At 45.1% G+C, this 16549-nt stretch overlaps 1 protein-coding gene across 16 annotated transcripts in view; it reads right to left on the reverse strand.

The window, feature by feature from the left end:
• Nucleotides 1-16549, reverse strand: part of PCSK6 (proprotein convertase subtilisin/kexin type 6) — a 208113-nt gene that overhangs the window by 63769 nt on the left and 127795 nt on the right. For all 16 annotated transcript variants that reach the window (XR_014070285.1, XR_014070284.1, XR_014070287.1 and 13 more), the window contains one exon: nucleotides 178-350. Coding sequence is in view for 8 of the 16 variants with exons in the window: in XM_081546615.1 (XP_081402741.1) it covers nucleotides 178-350 (173 nt within the window). In the remaining 8 variants the exon portion in view is untranslated. The remainder of the gene's footprint in view (nucleotides 1-177; nucleotides 351-16549) is intronic.

Raw genomic sequence — 16549 nt, forward strand, 5'->3', positions numbered from 1 at the left:
ATCTCTTAAAGGGTGAGAAGCGGAGCCCTTCAGTGTGCACAGATCATCATCTTGGGTTTATAGAATTGCTTTCAATATTATGTTTTTGGCTTCTTTATTCTTTCTGGTTTTTAATTGTTGAGAGCCCTTACTCTGCCCCTCACCCAGCCCTCCCACCGCGGTTCTGGGTCACCACACCTTTCTGATGCCGTGCTCGAAGGCCTGTCTGGCCAGCCGGCCGGGCCCATCCACCGTCTTGCCATCATCGTCCGGCCCCCAGCTGGCGCTGTAGATGTCGATGTAATTGGGTCTGGTGCCCAGAGACTTGGCCTCCACCACATCGGTCACATCTCCATCCAGCATTCGGATGCCTGAAAGCACAGGCGGATGTGAGAGCCGTGTGGATGCTGGCCCCTTGCGGGCAGGGTTCCCATGTACAACATGGGGCCCCAAACTTAGCGGGACCCCAGCCACTAGCAACTCCTGCCCTGAGAGCCTGGAAACCCTGCTCGAATACAATGCCAGAGAAATTCACAGCAGAATGAGAGGGACTCAGACCCAAGCACCATCACAGGTTCAACGACGGCACCCATAGCCACGTGGGCCCCGGCTGAGGCCTGAGGGAAGGCTGAGATCACCAGACGGCAAGATCCTTGTGGCTGGATGGCCTCAAGAGTGAGCAGACACCAACGCCAACTGCTTCACCTGCTGGCTCCGCCTGCTCCCTGCTCCCTCTTCTGTACCCTCCATGGACCACAGGCTTGTGTACCCAGACTCAGGGTTGACCCCCTAACCCCATGCCAGCACAGCTGGAGGCAGGACTTTCAGGAGGTTTGGATGCAGTCATGAGGGGCCAGGGCAGGACTAGCAGACTCAGGAGAACAGACAGAGAGAGTGTGCCTCCCATCTCCTCTGCCACGTGAGGACACGGGTGGCGGTCATCTGCCAGCTGCCACACTACGGGGCCCTCACGAGAAAGCAGTGGGCTGGCACCTTGAACTTGGGTTTCAGCCCCCAGAGCTGCAAGACACAAGGGCCTGTGGTCTGGGCTGCCTGGTCTGTGGGATTTTGTCATGGCTGCCCCAGTGGTTTGGACCCTTAGGTTCCTGGTAGCAAGATGCGGGGCTGCCACCATCGTTCAAGCCTGGATGTGACAGCACAGGACGAAGCGGGGTGGACACCTCATCACCAGCTCCAGAGAGGAGGCCTGGGGAGGAGGCCCCTCACTCATGGGAGGTGGGGGGGACATGGGGCAGGCCACCAGGGAGACCCTGCCCGACCACCTGTTGCAACCAGTTAGTGACCACGGGGCTATCTCATCTCCCTAAGCTTCTGACATCTGTAATGTGCAGTGATGAAAGCTGTCAAATCTGCTGAGGCGCAAAAACATCAAAAAAGATGGTTCATATAACGTGCCCGGCACGCGGTAAGTGGCCACTGTGTCAGCAGCTACTCTGACCCTATCTGTAAAAACCAGGGCAGTGGAACCTATCTCCAGGGGTTGTTAACAATAACTACTTTTTACCTTTATTTTTAAAACATTTACTGTTTGACACATGAACGATTGCCTGGTACACATGTTACAAGCCTACTAAATAAAGCCTGGTACACGGGTTAGTTACAAAGCCTACTAAATAAAGTAACAGACACACATGAACCTCCATCTTGGGAAAATATGAACTTGAACACCTGAGGTCTTGACCCAGGCCTGCCCCTCACACAGGAAAGTACTCAGAAATGTGCATTAGTTTATCCATTGCCTTAACAATGGGTGCTTTAATATAAGTGGAAGCAGGCTTAAATAACACAACATGCACTGGGAATTCATCCTTTGTCATTTACTTATGTTATAAATACCTTCTCCCAGTTGATGCCTGGTTTTCTCACTTTGCTTATGGTGTCTTTTGATAAATAGAGGTTCTCTATTTGAATAGAGTAAGAGCCAAATCTTCTTTGGGCTTGTCACCATCTGTGGAGGATGGGCCCCCCCGTGCTATACTTTCTCCTTTCTGATTTCTGGGGGATGAAAGCAGTCAGCATGTCCCCCAAAACCATGCCTCCTGGTCTCCAGTCTGTGTGTCCAGCGCCCCTGTCTCCATGGCTGTGTCACAGATGGGACCTTGGGGCTCTTGGAGCCATGAACGCTGAGGAGGGGCCACAACCAGTACAGGATGCTGGCTGCTTGGTGGGGCAAAGATGCAGCCCCGGGGCAAAATGAAGAGCAGGGTGCCCCAGGGCGAAGAGAGCAGGGGCTAGACAGTCCCGGGGTGGAATGACATCCCGGCTGTGTCTGGCCTTGGGCCAGGGTCTCACACTCTCTGAGCCCATGTTTTCCACAAAACCTGCTGGGGCAGTCGGGAGGATAATATAATGTTGGGGCCCTGATGTCCTCTGCTTTCTGAGAAAAAGCAGTTGCTTTCTTCATGTCCTTATCTTTAGCAATGGATTCTCCAGGGCAAGAGACCCTGCCGGCCACACACACAGCCAAAACCAAACCAGTTCTGCCATCTAGGTGGTGACAGTAGCCTGCCACCCTCAGGCCTCTCCAGGCGAGGGATGGGTGGTGGAATGCCAATGTCTGAACAGGAACAAGATGCCAGGAGACATCCCCCAAGTACGTAAAAACAGAAGACCAGAATGCCTCCTGACACCTCTTACATGGCTCTTCCTCCATCCTGGAGGAAGAGTGACTGATGTGTGAGAAGAAAGCATGACATACTGAGGTTTTAATTAAGCATCTGTTTGCCCAACACTAACAAGCTGCCAACAAGGAAAAGGTAAATATTTCCAGTGGAGACCTGCTGTTCCAGTATTAGCATTAAATGTGAATGGCTCTCTGGAAATGCCCAACTGAAGAAAACAGTCATCATTTCTTTAATGAAAAAATAAAGACCCATTTCCCATAAACTGTCAGGTACAAAAATAATGCGGACAAACCATCTGGATTTGGTTTGTCCTGGTTGTTGGTGTGCTCACAACTGGGCAGCAGGCTGGGTCCAGGGTTCCCAGGAACGGGACAAGCGGGGCTGACCCATCCACTCTGTGGTCCCGTCTAGGGAACGAGGTGGGAGGAGGGGGAGGGGGCTTTGCAGGGCCTGCTGGGGAGCTCAGCCCCTGACAGAGTCACACTCAGGAAGATCGCACAGCTGGGCATGCAGCAAACAGTCACCTTTCCACAGACTGACCTGCACCCACAGCAGCCTCACTGTCCTTGAGAACCTGATGAAAGCACTGATTTTACAAGTCTCCTGACGAGTTAAAACAACAACCACAATTTTCTCATAGTGACCCATCCTTCCTCACTTCCCCTGCTCCTAATTTATGGAAGGGAATGACAACCCACTCCAGTACTCTTGCCTGGAGAATCCCATGGACAGAGGAGCCTGGTGGGCTACAGTCCATGGTGTCCCACAGAGTTGGACTCAAATGAAGCAACTGAGCACACAGCACATGCAAATCACAGGCTTGTGTGCAGCGGGCAAACCCACCCAGGGCCACTGCATCGCCCCTGCAAGTGCCCTGCGTCCGTCCACTTTCACAGGCCAGTGGGAGGGGGGCGGTGCAGGACTTGCAGACAGGGTCTTAAAGGAGTAACTAAGCTGAACTGAGGTCACACGGGTGTACCCCCATCCAACAGGCCTGGTGTCCTTCTAAGAGGAAATTCCGACACAGACAACACAGACCAAGGGATGACCACGGGGAGACAGAGAGGAATAGCTATCTGCTGGTCTAGAGAGAGGCCTCAGAACAAACCAGACCTGCTGACACCATCACCTTGGACGTTCAGCCTCTAGAACTGAGAGAAAATGTTTCTGTTGGTGAGCCAAGGAAAAGACAACCAGAAGAACACCCCCTGCCCTCCTCCCTCTCCCCAACAGGAAGTCAGCCATCAGGCCACTGGAGGAGGGCAGGGGAGTGGGACATGGGCCCACTCCTGTTTATTGAGAGGTAATGTGTTTTGCCTTCAGCAAATGAATGGCAATGCAAGAGAAATGAACAGCGGCAAGTAAAATTAGATTGTGGCTTCCTGAGTGTGACAAATGGGCCTCCCCAACAAATTTTGCTCATTAATACTGAGTTTATTTTAGCAATTTCCACAGAGAATTAATCTCGTCTTTCTCTCTTTTCCCACTAAAACTATAGTATATTCTGTTCTACCAACAGCCATTCTGGGCTGAGGGAGGTTGCAACAGTTGTTTAGAAATGCTGCAAACCTAAAAGCCTTCTGCTCTCATTATGGCCCAAGACAAACAAGCTCTCAGGTCTGTAAACAGGCCTGCACTGAACAGCCTCCTTCTAAGACCCGGGGTGTGTCTGCGGGGCTGGGAGGCACATGTGAACTTGCCAGAGGGTCACAGGAAGAGCCCAGACACTGCAGCTGACCCCCACGCCAGGTCTCCCCGGGTTCCTATTCAGTCCGATAGCCCTCATGGTGAAAACGAGGCAGGAGCTGGCGGTGTCCAGTAAACTCTTGGGGTCCTGCACCGTCTTAGGCCCCTGAGAGGCCTCTCCCAGTAGGTCTCACGTGAACCCTGTCTCTTATTTTCTGTTTTCTGATGCTTCAGGCCTTGCTGACCCTGCAGGGACTGAACCTCCACACTCCCGGGCTGGCCAGTTCCTAGAGATGGTACAGGAGGCCCCCAGGAGTATGTCTTCCTTGGGCAAACCAGCCAATCCAGAGCCCACCCCACAGCATATCTTTCATTGGGGGGGGGGGTGTCTTACGTTCGGGTTACTCTCCACCTGCCCCAATCACCCCAGGGCCAGGAACCAGACCACCAGGGGCAGCCTCTAAGCCCCGAGCCCTGAAATGATTCAAACTAGCACATCTTAAGCCTGTTCACCCCTCCTCACCTGTCTTTTGTGCAGAAGCCACAATAAGGGCTTCAGATCACTACTTCCCTTGCTCCTTCTGCCTCCAGAGAGACCCTGGAGCCTGCCATGTGTCCCCCATGGCAGCATGACCCATTCTCTTGGGAACTGTGAGTGATAAGACTCTGCTCAGGGACCATTGTCTCTTGACCTACGGGCCTGTCATACCTGAATAATAATGAAAACTCTATTTCAAAACAGGTCACTCTTTCATAATCAGGTTCTGCTGATTTGTCAGAAAATAGTAAAAAGTGGAATAACCTCAGCAGTGCACTGGAGATTTGAAATCCAGACTGAGTTTCGTGGTTTCTGCACCAGGGAGCAGGGTCCAGAGAGCAAAGCAGTTCAGCAAGGGCTGGTGGGGTGGGACAGGGGACAGCAGGCAGGACAGGGACTTAGCCCCACAAGCAGGGATGCAAGGAGCCCTGAAGGATGTATGTCCTGTGACAGGATGCCCTGAGCGGGCCTCTGATGGAGACCAGAAGGCAGTGACAAGAAGACAGTCACACCACTCAGCAAGGAGGCCACTGGCTTGTCACGCAGGCTCGGACGTGCTCTGCATTCTCTCCCTGCCTGTCTTTCTCACAAGCCCCCAGGAGCGGAATTGCTCCCACTCAGTGTCCGTGAGGACAACCTCAGAACCGCACACGCAGCCTAGAACCAGCTCACCTGTCCTCTGGGGAGGATGGTGGCCACACCTGCCCATCTCCTCCTTCCTAAGGCTCCTCTCAGCATCGGGGTACCATACCCAGCGGTTGGGGGCCTTTGATGAGAATGACGGGGTTGTGGCTGTCCACAGTCACTAAATCCCCCCAAACCTCCCAATGCATTTTAAATTTTCCTGCAGTTAAAAACACACTTGGAGCCTTTGAAGATTAATCTGCAGCTTAAACTGTACTCTTCAAATGCTCGTAAGCCTAAACAGCTTAATGGAAACACTAATGAGACTGAGTTCTGTGAGTCTGAATTAACATAATGAACTAATTTATGGGCAAGGATTAATTTAGCTGTTATGTACTTAACATTCTCCTGTTTATGAAAGGAAAAGCATGATTCAGTTCCCCCATCAAAACAGGGAACAAAAACACCAGCAGGAATGTGGCTGCTGCTGCATTTTTCCTTCCCAGAAACAGTCAACAGGCTGAAAAGGTGCCCGCCCTTTGTCCTTCACGAGGCCTGAGCAGGACACCTTTCAGTTCCACGGCACCGCCTGCCCCCTAGCAGCCTGGGGATCCATCCCTCGGGCTGGGGGGGCGGGGGACTTCACTGAGCTGGAGCTGGACACAAGGGCAGGCTGTGCTCCTGGTGACCCCGTCCTGCCTCAGGGTTGTGTCTGAGTCCTGCTAAGCATCAGCTCAGGGGAACAACTCGCCAAAAGCCAGACGCCTCCTAAAGTTAAAAGGGCAAGTGCTTCATCCCCGTGCCCTACAGGTGACCTCATCCAGCAAGTTCTCCTCAGACCAGGGTGGGTGGGCATCCTATAGGACGCTGGGAGGGGCCCTGAGGCCGGAGGACCTGATGCAGTGGCCTGGCTCACCCCTCAAGTCTGGGAGGGGCTCTCAAGGCACCAGCGGGGAGGGCTCTGTCCGGAGCTCACCTGGCAGGTGAGACATTGATGACAATGAGCTGAAGGCTGGTGGGCGCAGCTAGTCTGAGCCCAACCACCACCACTGCCAACCAGAAGCAGACGGGGAAAGAGAGATGGGGAACACTAAGCACAGGGCTGATATTTAAAAAAAAAAAGGTTAAGAGAGTGAGAGAATAAAGACAGTGAGGAGAAAGGATGGGAGGGCTCGCCATCCTCTCTCTGTGACTTCCCAGGTTGTCCCAGTTATCACAGTAAGGATGGAGAGCGCGGCTTAGAACATATGAGGCTGGGTGAGAGAAGCAAGGCCCAGTTACCTTTGGAAGAAATGTGAATGCAGCCAAGGAGAAGGATTCACATGCCCACTGTGGACCACGGGCCCTTTCTATCTGCTCTGCTCCTCCTCATGGGCGTGGTGGCAACAGTCCTCATCCGGTCACCACTGCAGCACCAGGAGCCACAGCTGCAAAGGGACGACCTTGGCTTAATGCCAGGGGCCTGAGCTCACATGTCATCTCTGCCAGCAGCAGTGGTATGGACCCAGACGTAGCAGGCAAACCACCTCTCTGACTCTCAGTCTCCCCTGGTGTGAAGCAACTGTACTAACGCCCAGCTCCAAGTGTCATTCTGAGGACCAGATGCACAGACAACTATGTGTGTTGGTGCAGCATCTGGTAACTAATGGCAACCAGTGACAGCACTGAGCGCCATCACAATAAAAACACTGGCCTGGATGATGAAGGGAAATTGAGCCCCTGGTCCACTTCTACTCAGGGCCCTAGAAATAACAGGAGCAAGAAAAGAAACGAATGAAATAGTAACAGCCCTGGAAAACAAGGGACAGGAGGAGGAGGCAGGGTGGGAGGCTGCGGTGGAGGCGGGTGGGGTGGGGGGGGGTGGTGAGGGGATGGGGTGGAGCGGGGCGGGTGAGGGGGTGGGGTGGTTAGGGTTAGGGTCCTGCCATGCCAGAGGGTTAGGGTTGGGGTTAGGGTTAGGTGGGTGTGACAGCCACCTCCCCTCTGGGCTGCCAGTGGGCAGTAGTAGGCTTCATTCAGAGTCTGACCCCAAGGATGAGGGCACCAAGGCTGGACAGGCAGAACAAAGTGGGAAATGTGGGGCCAGTACCACCTTGCCAGACTCCAACATCTTCTCTCAACAGTCGACAGAACAGCCAGACAGAAAGTTGACAAGGATGTGGAAGAACTCACCACCAACAACAACCAACAGGGTCTCACAGACACTTCTAGAATATTCTACTCAACAAGAGAATAGTGCATGCAGAAGACTACCAAGATAGATTTACCCCTGACCTCAATGAATCTAGGAGAACTGAACTCCTATTCAGATGTGTTCCACAATCATGAGGGACTCTAACTTGGACTCTAACTAGTAACCAATGGCAGAAAGAGAACAGAGCATCTCCAAACAACTAGAAACAAAACAACATGCTCTTAAATAATCTATGAGCCCGAAAGGAAGTCTCAAGGGAAAAACAAAACTTTGAACTGAATGAAAAGGAAAATACAACATACCAAAATCTGTGAGACATGGCTAAACTTACTGCTATGAGAGAGATTTATGGTACCATTGTTTACATCAGAGAAGAGGAAAACATCTCAAATCAATAATGGAAGCATCCACTTTAAGATCCTAGAAAAAGACTTCACTAAGCCCAAAGCAAGAGAAAGGAAGGAGATGGGAGAAGAAAACAATGAAGTCGAAAACAGAAAAACACTAGAGAAAATAAGCGTAACAAAGAGCTGGTTTTCTGAAAAGATTACTAAAACTTGGTAAACTTCTAGTAAGAATGACTTAAAAAAAGGGAGGGGTGGGGAGACACAAATTACCAACATTAGGAATTAAACAAAATATAACCACAGACTTTACTGCATCAAAAGTGCAATAAGAGAATATCACAAACAACTCTACACAAATAAATGTGACAAGTTAGATGAAATGGACCACCTCCTCACAACATACAAACTACCACAATTCTTGCCTGGAAAATCCCATGGACAGGGGAGCCTGGAGGGCTACAGTCCATGGGGTCACAAAGACTTGGACACAATAGAGCATATGTGCACTGCACTCAGTATGAAACAGACAATTTGGACAGCTCTGTAACTTTTCAAGAAATTTAGTTTGTAATTAAAAAACAATCTCTCCCCAAAAGAGGTTTTTTAGGTCAGAAGAGTCTACTAGTAGTTAAAGAATTAACACCAATTCTACACAATCACTTCCAGAACATAAAAGGGAGGGAACAATTCTCAATTCATTTACTGAAGGTAGGTCTGCCCTGATACTAGATCAAACACAGTGTAAAGAGAGAGAGAGAGAGAAAAAAAAAAATTACAGACCAAGACTCCTCATGAACATAAACACAAAACCCTTTACAAAATATTAGCAAACGGGTTTCAGTAATGTATCAAAAAGGAAAAGAAAACACCATGGCCAAGTGGGGCTTACTCCACAGACAATACTTGATCAATATTCAGAAACCAATATAACCCACCATACTAACAAGCTAAAGAAAAATCACATATTGTAAACAGTGCTGCGATGAACATTGGGGTACACGCGTCTCTTTCAATTCTGGTTTCCTCGGTGTGTATGCCCAGCAGTGAGAGTTCTGGGTCATATGGCAGTTCTATTCCCAGCTTTTAAGGAATCTCCACACTGTTCTCCATAGTGGCTGTACTAGTTTGCATTCCCACCAACAGTGTAAGAGGGTTCCCTTTTCTCCACACCCTCTCCAGCATTTATTGCTTGTAGACTTTTGGATAGCAGCCATTCTGACTGGTGTGAAATGGTACCTCATTGTGGTTTTGATTTGCATTTCTCTAATAATGAGTGATGTTGAGCATCTTTTCATGTGTTTGTTAGCCATCTGTATGTCTTCTTTGGAGAAATGTCTGTTTAGTTCTTTGGCCCATTTTTTGATTGGGTCGTTTATTTTTCTGGAATTCAGCTGCAGGAGTTGCTTGTATATTTTTGAGATTAATTGTCTGTTGCTTCGTTTGCTATTATTTTCTCCCATTCTGAAGGCTGTCTTTTCACCTTGCAACCTAGATGTCCATCAGCAGACAAATGGATAAGGAAGCTGTGGTACATATACACAATGGAATATTACTCAGCCATTAAAAAAATACATTTGAATTGGTTCTATTGAGATGGATGAAACTGGAGCCCATTATACAGAGTGAAGTAAGCCAGAAAGAAAAACACCAATACAGTATACTAATGCATATATATGGAATTTGAAAGATGGTAATGATGACCCTATATGCGAGACAGAATAAGAGACACAGATGCATAGAACAGTCTTCTGGACTGTGAGGGAGACGGTGAGGGTGGGACGTTCTGGGACAATACCATCGAAACATGTATATTATCATAAGTGAAACAGAACACCATTCCATGTTCGACGCATGAGACAAATGCTCAGGGTTGGGGCAATGGGATGACCCAGAGGGATGGGATGGGGAAGGAGGTGGGAGGAGGGTTCAGGATGGGGAACACATGTAAACCCATGGCTGATTCATGTCAATGTATGGCAAAAACTAATACAATATTGTAAAGTAATTAGCCCCCAACTAAAATAAATAAATTTATTTAAAAAAAATAAATTTATTAAAAAAAAAAAAAAAGAAAAATCATACAAAACATGTCACTCGACGAGGAAAAGGAAAAGGAAAAGGTGGTGACAAAATTCTACACCCACACATTCTTTAAAAAACTCAAAAAACTGTGAATAGAAGGGAGCATAATGAACTTCCTAAAAAACATTTACAAAAAAATTATTCTTAATGTAAAGGTTCAGACCTTGTTCCTAAGGTCAGGAACAAGGCAAGGATGTCTGCTCTTGGCCAGAAGTTGTAACCATGGTGATAAAAGCAAGAAAAGGAAATAAAAGGCACGTGGATTAAAAAGGAGAAATAAAATTGCCCCAATTTGCAGATAACATTATCAAGTATAAAGTCTAAAAGAATCTACACCTAGAACTAATAATGAAGTTCAGAAAGGTTGCAGAATACAAGATTAACATGCAAAAAACAGTTGTATTTCTGTATGTTAACAATGAACACATGAATGTCAAAGAAAAACAATAACTTTTATCATCATTTAAATAAAATGAAATAGATATAAACCTAACTAAACATGTATAGACCTTGCATGGTGAAAGCTTCATGGTGCTAAAGAAAGAAATCAAAGATATAAATAAATGAAGAGACATATTGTATTCATAAATATAGTAAAGATGTCAATTCTCCCAATTAATGTACAGGTTTAACACAATTCCTACCAAAACCCCAGCAAGATTTTTTGCTAGATACTGACAAAATAATGATAAAACTTGTACAGAAAGGCCAAAGAATTAGAAAAAATAAAGTGGGAACAGTCAGTCTACCTCATTTCATAACTTTCTGTAACTACAACAGTTAAGACTTTGCTGCACTGGCAGAGTGACACAGGCACATAGATCAATGGAACAGACTGAAAGCTCAAATATAAACTCACACCAATAACTCAAATGACTCTTGACAAAAGTGCAAAAGCAACTCAATGGAAGAAAGGCACTGCAACACACAGAGCCACAGCAACTAAATGTCCATAGGCAAACAAAACAAAAAATAAGAAGCCTTGACACAGGTCTGACACATTATACAAAACTAACTTACAGTGGATCTCTCAAAATGGAACTCAAAAAACTTTTATAAAACTATAAAGCTTTTAGAAAGAAAAACCAGATAATATCTTTAGAATATAAGATGAAACAGAGCTATAAGATTGATATAAAAAAATGACCCATAAAAGTTAAAGTTGATCAACTGGATTTCATCAAAGTTTAAAACTTTTACACTGGAAAATACATAGTTGAGAAGGATGAAATGACAAGTTACAAAATGGGAGAAAACATTCACAAACAACATCATCATCATAGCACAAATAGCTAGAACATATAAAGATCTCTCAACACTTAATAGTGAAAAATTAGAAAATGAGAAAAAACACACGAAGAGACATACCACCAGAGAGGACACACAGATGGCAAATAAGGACATGAAAGGATGCCCCACATCACTAGCCTTAGAGAAATGCAAGTTAATGAGATATCACTACACACCCATCAGAATGGCTAACGTAGAATCAGTGACAATACCAAACACTGGCAAGCAGCAGAGAAACTGGATCACTTGTACAGTGTCAGTGGGAATGTCAAATGGCACAGCTTCTCAGAAAAACACTGCCAGTTTCTTAAAAAAAAAAAAAAAATGAACATGTAACTTTCCATAGAACCCAGCAAACTGCACTCCTGGACATCTATCCCAAAGAAATGAAGACCTGCTCACACAAGAATGGAAGAATGCTCACACATTCATGCAAGAATGTTTCCAAGAGCTTTACTAGTAATACCCCCCAAACTAGAAACAACACAGATATCCTTCAGTGGGCGAGCAGTGAGACAAACTGTGTTACATCCATACCATGGAATACTATTTCTCAATGAAAAGGATCAAACTGCAGATGTATACAACAACCTGGAAGAATTTTGGAAGAACCATAATGAGTGCAAAACACCAATCCCAACAGTTACATAGTATATGGTTCCTTTTTTTCAAGTTTTATCAACCTTTATTACAAATCAATTAGATAATGATAATCACAAAACTAAGGTCAGAAATTAGAAGATAAAAATTATTCTGACCAGATAAAAATAAATTTTTTAACATTAATATTAAATAAGTTATTAACAAGTTGGAGAGAAAATGTTTGAACATGAAGAAGCTAATATTTCTATGACTTAAAAATCAATGTGGTCCCATACTCTACCCAGACATTGATTATAACCTCTAGTTAAAAGTAAGAAAGCTGGGGAGGAAGACTCTTGAACTTCATTTCTTCACATGTTTAAAGATGAAAGGAAAAGAAAATTTTATTTAAATCAATTCTTTTTGACTCAAAAGTTTTGAATTTTTGCTTAAATTTTAATCTTTCAACTTTAATTCCTTCTCAGGAAATACAATGAAGGCAAAGTTTACATTTAACCCTCTTAGCATCTGTAACACATATTAATGGAACATCTTCATGTATACATTGTAACTGGGATATTTGTATTTATCAATACCATGATTCAATCCCACCACAGAGTACTCGACAATCTCTGTTGGCCAATGTGATTGGGTATTGACTCTGGGATAGGAAGTAGAGTGACTTCTTAATATGGGGTACAACACAACTGAGCAACTAAGCGCACTCACACAAACACACACACACACACACACACACACACACACACACAAACACACACACACACACACACAGGTCCCTAGAGTTAATTCACTTTTGCACGGGTAAGACATTGCCAAAATATTCCTAGTCCCAAATTATGGCTCCATTTATACATCATTTTTGAAATGAGACAACAGTGGTTGCCAGAGGTTAAGGAAGGAGTTGAGCAGGAGTGGTTGTGTCAATAAAGGGGCAACATGAAGGATTTATCTGTGACTCTGTTCTCTGTCTTGACTGTATCAGTGCTAGTATCCTGATTGTGAAGCTGTTGCTGTAGTTACACAAAGATCACCATGATGGAGAACTGGGTAAAGGATACACTGGATCTTTATGTATTGTTTCTTACAACTGCATGTGAATCTATAATTATTTTAAATGGACACTTGATTGAAAACATCCCAGGAGGTAAATTATTTTCAAAATGTCAAAACTGCAAAGATAGAGTATCAGAGACCTAAACAACTGAGCTTAGGGATTCTCCCAAGACCCAAGACAAAGGGTCAAAGGGATTAAAAGTTTGAAAGTTAAGAGGCCGAGTTCTAGTCACTGTCTTATTAATAAGAGTTCTGGGAGGATGGAATGAGGAAAAGTCAAGCAAGAGAGTCAAATAAATAACAGAAGGATCCCCTGAAGCCAAGCACAGAAGTCTTTAAAAATTCAATCTCAAATCTAAACAGTGATGACCAAAGAAACTGGCCCCTCTTAGCAGTTAAGCTCACATGATTGCTGGAGTGTAAGATGACTAATAACTCAGGAGGGCCAAAGGAAAACAAACTCATATCGACACACAGGTTGAATCCCAAAATGAGGAAAAGAAAAAACAATCCTGAAAGATTCTGGAAGAAGGAAGAAGTTATCTGAAAAGGAACAAAAATTAACATTGGCACTGGACCCCTCATACCAAAAAAACCAGGGGACATGGGTTTTTAAATTCCCAGTGAAAATTATTTTGAACTTAAAATCTAAACTCAGCCAAATCTTCTGGAAGAAAATAGATACTTCAAGAACTCAGAAAGTTTACTACCTAGATAGCTACCCATATATACAGCAAAGCACTTAAAAATATCTTTTGAAAGAATGAATGACTTTAGTAGAGAAGAAAGTCTTGTAAAATAAAACAATTAACATAAAAGAAAGACATAGGATCAAAGAAAAAAAGGTGACCAAAGAAACTGGCCCATCTTTGCAGTGAAGCCCTCATAACTGTTGCCGCGTAACGTAGAAATGTAGTAACAACACGGACTGAAAATCCTGGATGATGCCAATGTGAGAGGCAATGCTAATGTGGGGGGCAATGCAGGAGAGAGGAAGAAGGCAGAGGGGAGAAGGACTACAGTAGGGTTCTTGTTTAGCTCGAGAGAAGTGGGCAGGTGCAGATCAAAGTGCAACATTGCAGAAAGATAAATTCAGATAGGTGTGTTTCAAGGTGTTAGAAAAACAGAACTGGAATGCAAAAACTTCAAGCCATTACAATGAAAAAAAAAAATAAAGATGAGGCAAGAATCTACATCTATCTAGCAAAAGGGAGTAAGTAAAAGAAACAATGAAAAACAGTAAAAATATATAAGTAAATAATTTAATATATTAGTAAATAATTAATAAAAGAAAAATCAAAATACAATAACAAATATATCTGAAATTGGAACGTGACTACATCAAATTCCCTTTAAAAGAGACTCTTAGATGGTATCAAAAAATAAAAAAAAAAGAAGTAGATACACGCTGCTTTGTTGTTTATCTGCTCAGTCATGTCCGATTCTGAGATCTTGTGGACTGTATCCTGCCAGGCTCCTCTGTCCATGGGATTTCTCAGGCAAGAATATTGGAGCAGGTTGCCATTTCCTCCTCTAGGGGATCTTCCTGACCCAGGGATCGAACCTGCATCTCCTGCATTAGCAGGTGATTTTTTTTTTTAACCACTGAGCCACCAGGGAAGCCCACATGCTGCTTACAAAAGGTTAAAAATAAAGAAATGAAAAATACATGAGGAAAGCGATGATGAAATAATTTACTAGGCGTGGCAATATTAATATCGCCTAAAGAACAATTAAAGGCAAAAAGAGAATAAGACAAAGGGAGGATTTTTATACTGAGTAAAGAAAGAGCCATTACAACAAAGAGATGATAACTTTTATGCATCTTGTAACGTAACTATAAAATGTATACATCAAAATTGAGAGAAATCGACAAATCCACAACTGATATGGAGACTAACATCCCTTCTCAGAAAGAGACCAGGCAGACAAAATACAAGATGCCCACACACCTGAAGGAGCTCGTTGCAGCCAGGTGACAAATGTGGCCCCTGCAGGCACCTGGCAGGCAGGATAGATGGCTGACATGGACAGGCCTACAAGACCAGGCGTCGAGTAGGGTGCGGAAACCACCCTTTCAGGGCGGCCACTGTGCAGCCCCAGCTGTGTTGCCACAAAGGACCGAGGGCCAGCGGAGCCAGAGCTTCTCATTTTTTTCAAGAGAAGCGGCAAATTCCTGTTTTCTACATAAAATCTCTTGATCCATAAATGTTTCCTCTAGTTAAAAAAAACAACACTGCTGTGGGCCACACAAAACACATCTGCAAACCAAGGCGGCCTGGGGGCATGGGTACACCTCTGGTCTAATTTGTAGAGACTTGTTCGCATAAGCCTGGAGGAAAAGTACTCCTCAAATACTCCTCACATACCCACTGGAATGCTTATAAGAAACCGAGCATGTCCTAGACCACACAGAGAACTTTATAAATTCAGAAAGGCAGAAATTATACAGAGAACAGTCTCTGATTCCAATAAAGCTAAAAATTAGCAACAAAAGGAGCACCCAAAAATTCTATATGAAGTTGGAAAAAAATTTAAATCCCTTACAAATAATTTTTGAGCTACAGGGAAAAAAAATCAAAGCTGAAATTAAAGATTGTTCAGAAATGAATAATAAGAGCACTGTGTAATTAAGCCAGAGATAGGTAATGAGAGGAAAACAAGTAAAATGTTTATGACTTATTAAAGCACATCAAAGCCTGAAAATAAAGAACAAAACACTCTATTCAAGGAGGTAGGAAAAAATAATAAAAATTTAAAAGCTGGAGGAATTAATAAACAAAGAAAAGTAGAAATTCATGAGTTGAAAATAAAAGAACTCAATAAAAAAAAAATCAGTCTCAGCTGTGGGAGGGAGATGAGGAGCTTGGGAAGGTGGAGCTGGCCTCAATCCAGGTCCCGGGTGAAACCTGAAACCGGCCAATCCCGGGAGGGCGAGGCGAGAGCCAAGGAAGAGCAGTCAGCCCTGGATCACCAGGAGCTGTGTGCGTGCTGTGCTGCCTCCACCAGCTCTCCAGAGGGGCAAGGCAAGGAGTTGTTCAGAAGGAGGCAAGGGACCAGTTAGACACCGGGAAGCCAGGGAAGAGGGGGTACATGGGGTGCTGACTCAGGCATGGACACTGGTAGGCAGAGGCATGGGGACCAGGTAGACAACAGGAAGTGGGGGGCGACGGGGGGTGCTGACTCAGGCAAGGACCCTGGCAGGAGGAGAGAACAGAGTGCTTCCAGACACTGGCACAGGAAGATCCTGAGCTCACCTCCTCTCGTGGATACTTAATAATCTAAGCTACATATTAATATGAAAAAATGCCCTCTGGAGAGAGACCAAAGAGCTAGCTGCAGCTACTCAACAAAAGCTAAAAGGGCCACCTCAGGGTAGGTAGGAAAGGTAGAGACATGGTCTTGCCAACACCCTCTCCCCATCCCAACTCCAGGCCCGGAAACCCACAGTCTGGAGGGATCTCACAAACACATAACTTCTCTCTGAGAAGCCAGAGGTTTGCTGCCC

The sequence above is a fragment of the Giraffa tippelskirchi genome, chromosome 12 (assembly GCF_054371585.1).
Source record: "Giraffa tippelskirchi isolate mGirTip1 chromosome 12, T2T-mGirTip1v1.2.pri, whole genome shotgun sequence".
NCBI lineage: Eukaryota > Metazoa > Chordata > Mammalia > Artiodactyla > Giraffidae > Giraffa > Giraffa tippelskirchi.